Source organism: Hordeum vulgare, chromosome 3H (genome assembly GCF_904849725.1).
Source record: "Hordeum vulgare subsp. vulgare chromosome 3H, MorexV3_pseudomolecules_assembly, whole genome shotgun sequence".
NCBI classification, from domain to species: Eukaryota; Viridiplantae; Streptophyta; class Magnoliopsida; order Poales; family Poaceae; genus Hordeum; species Hordeum vulgare.
This window is the reverse complement of record NC_058520.1, coordinates 564,332,951-564,341,055: the sequence shown is the minus strand read 5'-3', so window position 1 is coordinate 564,341,055 and position 8,105 is coordinate 564,332,951. Positions and strand designations below refer to the sequence as shown.

General features: G+C 51.8%; 1 protein-coding gene across 1 annotated transcript; it reads right to left on the bottom strand.

Annotated features, from left to right (window-relative positions):
• Positions 1 to 5,076: 5,076 nt before the first annotated feature.
• On the bottom strand, positions 5,077 to 7,163 carry LOC123445123 (amino acid permease 3-like). The gene is made up of 3 exons (XM_045122059.1): positions 6,871 to 7,163; positions 6,243 to 6,785; positions 5,077 to 6,147 (listed from the first exon to the last, which is right to left on the bottom strand). The coding sequence occupies exons 1-3, from the start codon at positions 6,983 to 6,985 to the stop codon at positions 5,363 to 5,365; spliced, it is 1,443 nt and encodes a 480-aa protein (XP_044977994.1). The 5' UTR covers positions 6,986 to 7,163; the 3' UTR covers positions 5,077 to 5,362.
• Positions 7,164 to 8,105: the final 942 nt, after the last annotated feature.

Here is an 8,105-nt window from a genome sequence, read left to right as displayed (position 1 = left end):
ACGGAAAATAAACTAGCGGCAAATCCCTACACGCAAAAATACCAATGACTACTCTAAAATACATGGAAAAGGTGTTCCTAAAACGTGGACATTTCTACTACAGCATACGGGCAACCCGGACTTGCGCGAAAAATAAATACGGGCATCTCCAACGGAGCTACGACTCAAAAGATACGGACACCGCAAGATATGATGGCATGAATGCAATATGTGTGCAACGGCGGTCACGAGCACTTCAAAACATACAACCAGCAAAAGAAAATGAAATTACACAAGATTCTAAGCAAGTTTCATGTAGGACTCGATCAAAACGGAGCTACGGTTCAACAACTACGAGCAAAATAAGAAATCACTACAATCTGCCAAAATCAGCCACATAGCATTTTCTACACCCCACAACTACGAGCTACTCAACTCAAATATAATCAACCAATGCATTACATGAAAGATGGCAAGAAGCACTACAACAAACAACTAACAACAACTAGCATGGCATCATGGATCACTAGGGAAAGAAGACACAAAATGGCATCTCACACACTATTTCAGACTTAGTGAAAATTACACCTCATGAAAGTACAGTTTTTGATCTGAAACCATATTGGCAGCAGAAAAACCAATAGCTACAGGGCTCCAAATGGCATGAAAATTCACAGCATGCTAGAGAATCACAAGGTCTACAACTTACTCCATTGCACCAACCTCAAAAGAGCTACAGATCAAAAGATAGAAGCAAGACAAAACAGCAACAAAATATAACAGATTCCAGACTTAGAAATATTTCAGCACCTTCAAATCAGCACTATTTCTAGCAACTTGAGAGCAAGCAAACCACACCTAAACATGCATTTCTATTACAACCAAAAATTCCAGGGGCTAGTGTAAACATCAAAGAACAACTCTCTAGTTGACAACTTAATCAAACGAAGCACGGAATAAATCCTACGAAAAAGACAAGAGGGCAACATGGCAAAATATCGCACGAACTAACTTAATCAAAAGCTAAAACTAAAACATATAAAATATGTGGGGTTGCAACACAAAAAATATTACCACACGTAAATGCGAGATAATGGCCTAGACACGGAAAATAAACTAGCGGCAAATCCCTACACGCAAAAATACCAATGACTACTCTAAAATACATAAAAAAGGTGTTCCTAAAACGTGGACATTTCTACTACGGCATACGGGCAACTCAGACTTGCGTGAAAAATAAATACGGGCATCTATCCTATTGAAACAACACGTTAATCTATGCATTTGGCACGGCAAACCACGTCAAACAAATATGCAAGTTTTATAATCGGATTCTACGCGCAAAACTACAGCAAAACTATATGCTACATGTCGCGACCCGACACACAATTAAAAAGATCTGGACATATTAAATTACGTCTATTTACTGGAATATATATAATTCCGAAAATCACCTAAATCCTAATGGGCCGAACAGGGGCGCATGATAATAGCAAAATGCCTAGGGCGGGGAATACCTCAAGGCTTACCTGGGCCGGTTGGAGGGGCGCTGGAGGCAGGCAGGCCGAGCTGGCCTGGCTCGGGAGCCAGCTAGGCCGGCCCACAGCGGTGCAGGCCAGCTGCAGGGCGCTGGAGGCCCAGACGTCAGGAGCGTGGGGAGGGGGGATCGAGCGCTGCCGATCTCCTCGCGCACGAGCTATGGCGACGGACGGCGGTTGCAGCGGACGGCGGGGAGGTCGGCCACGGCGCGGAGGGCCCTGGAGGCGGCGAGGACGGCCATAGCGAGCCGGAACCGGCACAGTTCGGGGGGGCGGCGGTGCGGAGGCCGGAGGGCCGACATGGCGGAGGTGCTGCAGGCAGGAAGAGGCGACGGCGGCTGCTGCGCAGGCAGAGAGGGGCGGCGGCGGCTGCGCACGCAGGGAGGGGCGGCGGCGGCTGCGCAGGAAGGGAGAGGCGGCGGCGGGGCATGGCAATCCGACGACGACGGGAGCAGCACGGGGCTCGGGCATGGCTGCCATGGAAGGGAGCTCGCTAGGGTTTGCCTCGGGCCCCGATGGGCTTTGGCGGGCCTGACCCGGGCTCGGGCGGGCCCGGCGGCTGGAGGTGGGAGACAGGGGAAAGAGAGAGGCTGCTGGGGTAGGTGGGCGCGGAAAACGAGGCAGAGGGTGGTAGGCTGTCTAAATAATAGGAGGAGGCCTATATATAGACAAATGTGGAGCTAGGTTAACCGGAATTTCGTTCCAGATCCAACCATGCGGTCGGATTCGGACAATTCCGAACACGGGAACGGTTACGAGGATGTGTAGGGTGGTTTATCGGAGACGAGAGGGGAAACGGGCGGCGCGACAACGATTTTTAAAACACCGACAAACGTCCGAGGGTAGACCGAATACGGTGCCGCTACGGTCGACCGTTCGGGTACCACACGAACTCCGATCGCGACAAAATTCGACAGCGGCCTAGCTATATCTAATTACGACCGCATGCCAAGTTTCACCCCGATCAGAGAAAGTTTTACGCACAATTTTGAAAACAAGATTTAAACGATGTCGCGGGCACGTGCGAGTGCGTTCGGGCTTAGAACGGACAACGACGAGAACCAGAAACTAACAACGGATGCAAATTTTGAAAACTGGCGGCAACGGAGATGCCGATGCAATGCAGATGATGCGAGTGATGTGATGATGATGCAACAAATAAAAATAACCACACAACGGAAACGGAATAAGGGGGAAATCTTCTGGAACGTCGGCATCGGGCTGTCACACACGAGAAGATCGAGCTAGTGGACCCAAGCGTGTGTCAAGGTTTCCTAGTTAATTTGGTCAACTTCTGAATTTCAAAAGGGGTTTGGTTTACGGGGAGTAGGTGGGTGACCTTTAGGTGTGCAACACAGTACCTGGTTCGTGCTTCGGGCTCATGGAGGAGGCCGACAGGAGCTTCGGGAGGCCACCAACAGCACGAGCTCGGGGTGGCCGACAGCCCTAGGCGAGGTTGAATTAAATTTCCACCTCCATGGAGACCTCCTCGTGCACCAGTGGCCGTCGTTGCTACAGATTTTCTCAAGACAGGCGGCCGTGTCAAAATCCTCTGCAATATTAAGTTCACTGTTGTCATCTATTTTCTGTAGTCACAACAAAAATAAATGGTAAACCTCCAGCTGTCAGAAACACTATCGCAAGAATCAGTTTAAACAGAGGTAAGATACAAAACGGCAACCATGGTGATCACTCTATAAAATATTATATGATAACCTCACACATGTTCGCTGTACAATCAAAAATAAAATGATTAACTAGAGAGGAATAATGGCATTATTTTCTTTTTTAGTACTTCGGGAAGGTACAAAACTAAAGCAAGTTAAAATATCAAGGAAGTCAAATCACCCAATCTACTGACCAATATCTAACAAAAGAGTTATTAACATCTGTACATTCTGTAGTAAGTTTATAATCTGCACTATCACCAATATCTAACAAAAGAATTCTAACTTTTTCCATTAACTCAATTCTGAAATCTGTAAAGCTTCCTCTACTTGACCAAATCAAGCAAATTAGCACACTACGAATATCAGCAGGAAATTACTTTCAGACTTGACACGACAAGCAAATTAGCACACTACTGATATCAGCAGGAAATTACTTTCAGACTTGACATGATCTCTATTGTATTGTCTCATCTTATGATCTCCACTGTATTTGTGTTTTTACATGACTGGTTGGACCTTGGCTCGCTATAACTGAAACCACGAGGAACAAAAGCACCACAAGTTCACAACCAAAGCAGCAGGGTTGTTTTTGAAGGGTGTCTCAGGCATTACATACCTGTGGTGTAGCCGGCGTTGGCGATATTGGATGGCTCGACGGATATTTTTCTACCTCCGGCGATTCTTCTACCTCTGGCGAACTTGTCGCTTCTGTCTCCGTCGAACTTGAAGGCCGCATGATGCTTATCTGGTCCAACTCTAGGATTTGATGAATTTTTTAGTCCAAGTACGCAATCTGATGGAGATTTCAGCTCAGGATCCTTGCTTCTTGTAGGAGCGAAGAAGAATCCGCTTCGGGCAATCCTTTGTTTTTTGTTGTAGTGGGACACGGTCAGAAACAGTGTCCAAATCAAACACAGGAGTAGGATCCGCGCGGTAGAAGCCGTCCCTGCCGCCGAGGCCGACAGTTCAGGCATTTAGCAATGAGAGGCAACACTCGGGTGAGCTTCATGTCGCCGGCCACCATCTGCCTCGGACCGGAGCGTCGCCACACCTGTGGCAGCGAGCATTAGCCCACAAGAGAACCAGCCGGCCCTGACGCTGACAAGGGTACCGCCCCAGAACCAAGCACACGCCTCGCGCGAGGCGTCATCCATCCTCCCGCGCCGCCGCACCATAGCCGTCTCCGTTGTCGACAAGACCGAGTGGATAAGAGGAAGGGATGAACACGGTCTAGATCTGAATTGGATAGGGGGTGTTTCTGTAAAAATGAAACGTTATTTCAAATAAAAACATGACTGTAGATTGATTACCATAAAGTAAAAGTTTTTTTTTTTTGCAAAACTGAAAAGATGGGTTTTCCAACAATAGCCATAACCGCTTTAGTATTAGGTAAAGATTATTCATCGGTTCTTGCTCCCTTTGTACGAACGGTTGCATGCTACCGTCAGCACCAACCACAGAATCTGTGACGGCGACTGCAGACGCCCAGGGGTGGGCGTGACCATGAAGCCGCCCCGGCCGCCAGCACGAACCCACTCAAGAGTGTCGACGAGACTTGGCATCTGGAATCTCACCGGAAAAGCGAAGGTGACATCGCCCAAAGTGCCGGCCGGGATCTTTGAACGCCACGACGTTACGGACCCCTCCGAGATTCATCACGCAGGATCGGTGCCGGCTGGCCCCAAGCCCCCAATGCGCTCTTTCCACTCGTACAAAGAAAATGAAGATTCTTCCGAGGACTCGACGCTTCGCCAACCCAGTTCCGAAAGCAACACTGGATCAGCTTTAGCTTCAAAATCGACCGAGGTTGGCGTGATTTGAACATGCACATGACACGGAGAGTCCGAGCTCATGGTGACAAGAGAGCAGACGACAGACACACTTCAATATCCTTTTCAAATTCTGTGCTATTATTGAATTAGCTTCTACTCCGTACTTACGACACAAGACAAGAACATTAGTTGGTGACACTCACACTGCTGACACTTAGGTATCTTTTCTTTGAGGCAACTACGGCGGTCATTAGCCAGCCTAAACAATTTGTTGACACTTCGGTATCTTGTCCCCCTTCTTTTTGGCACAGTTTGGCTTTCACCCTGCAACCCACGGTGAACTTTACCGGACGCTATCTTGATCTGTTCTTCGGTGCATGCGTGCATGATGGTCAGACGTCGATTATGACTTGAACGGGTGGTACACCTTGAGGTCGGACTTGATGCCGGCGATGGACCCCGCGGCGGCGGCGAGGGAGATGGCGAGGCATCCGACGCTGAGCATCTGGAGGCACACCCACCGCGTGCTCCACTTGGGCACCTTCTTCTGCACCACGTACATCTCCACCGGGAAGTATACGGTGAGCGGCCAGAACCCCAGCGCGCCCAGGAACCCCACCACGTCGTTGAAGAAGGGCAGCATCATGGACACCACCGTCGTCGCTACCACGAACGCCGTCCGCCACGTCGCCCGGAACATGTTCACCTTGTACGTCCGGAAGAGCGGGACCTCGACCTCGCCGGTGACGAACGTCGACTCCGGCCACCTCTTCGCCGCCCACTTCTCCACGAAGGCGAACAGGGGCTGGCAGTACACCTGGTAGGCGCCGACGAGGTGGACGACGATGGCAGCGTTGGCCACGTCCAGGAGCCAGAAGGGCTCGTAGAAGCCGAACCCCGTCAGGAGGTTCCCGGGGGCGGCGTCTCCGAAGGCCGCGTAGCCCATGCAGCCGCAGAGCATGTAGAAGACCGTGGTCACCGCCACGCTCACCATGGTGGCGCGCTTCATGACCGTGGACTCCGACGGCGGCGGCGCCCGGATCGTGTCCTGGATCTCGATAAGGATGAGTGAGTAGGAGTAGGCGAATGCGATGTCCCCGAATGCCTGCAGGCTGCGCCACACCTTCTGCATGGGCGTCACCGTGCCGATGCTGATGCCGGTCAGGCTGCCCTTCATGCCTCCGTTGGCTGCATACATGCATGCATATTTGGTTAACACATTGCTAACTATCATTGAGGTATCATAATCACTCGTCGATCGATGAGTGTGCATAATCACCTACCTATAACTTGGACGATGCCGAGGCCAAGGCCGATGGAGGAGTAGGTGAAGGACATGGCGGCGGCGAGCATGGAGAGCCAGGAGATCTGATCGAAGTCGGGTATCTGGGAGAAGAAGACCTGGGCCACGCCGAAGATGATCATGTAGGGCACGCTGGAGACCTTGCAGGGGTCGGCGTGGCCGTTGCCGTGGAAGCAGTTGGCCCTCTTGATGGCGAGCATGCTGATGGAGGCGGCGATGGTGTAGCCGATTGCCACCCCGACGATGTTGGCGTACTGCAGCACCCCGCAGATCTGCACCTTGATGCCACTCAAGTTGGCGTTGACGGCGTCCATGTAGGTGTAGTTACGCTTGCCGGTGCTCTGGTCGCCGGAGCGGTAGCAGTCGGCGAGCAGCGAGGAGGTGAAGTAGGTGACGAGGGAGAAGAGCAGCATGACGGCGGGGCCGGCCACCCAGCCGAGCTGCGCGATGGCCCAGCCCAGCGACAGCACCCCCGACCCGATCACCGCCGTGATGATGTGCGAGCTCGCCGTCCACATCGTGCCTGCACACAGCGATCGATTATGAGTACTGTACGTCTGTACCCTGTTACCTACGCCATGAGATGGGGCAGGGGTTTTATTACGTACCGGTGCGCTTGTTGCGGCCATCATCGTCGAGCTTGGAGCCGGCGATCTGGCCGAGCTCGGCGGCGGCTACCTCCATGGGAGGGTAGTAGTAGGTGGCCACGACCTTGTCCGCCATCTCTCTAGGCTTGCAGGTGAGAACTGATTAAGATGAGGCCAGACCACAGTAAGTGTAGTGCACTCTGCGCGCCCACTAGAGATGCGATCTTGTGCAGCGTGATCTGCCGAGAACGAGTAAATGTCTACTGGCGAGCCAGAGAGCGCGAGGTGGTGGTGGTGGGTGCCTGGCCTGCCTCTGGGTACCGAGGGTACGGGTGCAATTTATAGGAGGAGGCTGCCCTGCGTAAAGCGAGCGCCGGCCCGGACCGGTCGGCATTCAGGGACCTGCCTGTCTGGCCTGGCTGCGTGAGCGCGTGCGTGTACACAGTGGCTAGCTGGGACGCGGGAAGGCGCTGCTGCTAGTGCTCCCACTGGAAATTCAAAACTCCTAACTCGGAGAGTCCGACCCGCAAAATAATCATCAAAATACAGGTCTATACAAAAAAAGTTGGCCGATCAAAATCTACAAACTCGTCGGACCCGTAAATACTTTTGCGGAACACAGTAAAAAGTTCCTCTTGATCTGTAAAAACACAGTTTTCGCGTCCGTTTTTACGATGCCCTGTATCGAGAGAAAACGGTTAGTGGGAGCCCAACTGCCACAAAAACTTCCATGCCCGCCGTCCACGTCCATCGTACGCCGCCCCGGACATCCCCGAATGTCGACCGCCGCCCTGCCCGTCCTGACCGGATTCGTCGTTAGCGGCGGAAGCTAGCTAGCTAGCTTCGAGCTTCTGGATGGATTCCATGACCGAGCTCGAAGCTAGCTCCTGGATGGATACGTGGACACCGAAACTAGCTAGCTCCTAGATGGATTCATGGATGACGAAGCTAGCTAGCTAGCTCCTGGATGGATTCGTGGACTGAGCTAGCTCCTTGATGGATTCGTGGACTGAGGAGCTAGCTCCTAGATGGATTCATGGATGACGAAGCTAGCTAGCTAGCTCCTGGATGGATTCGTGGACTGAGCTAGCTCCTTGATGGATTCGTGGACTGAGGAGCTAGCTCCTAGATGGATTCATGGACTCAGGAGCTAGCTAGCTCCTGGATGGATTCGTGGACTGAGGAGCTAGCCTAGCTAGCTAGCTCCTGGATGAATTGAGGGATCAACGACTCCATATTTACGAACAAATTTAGTT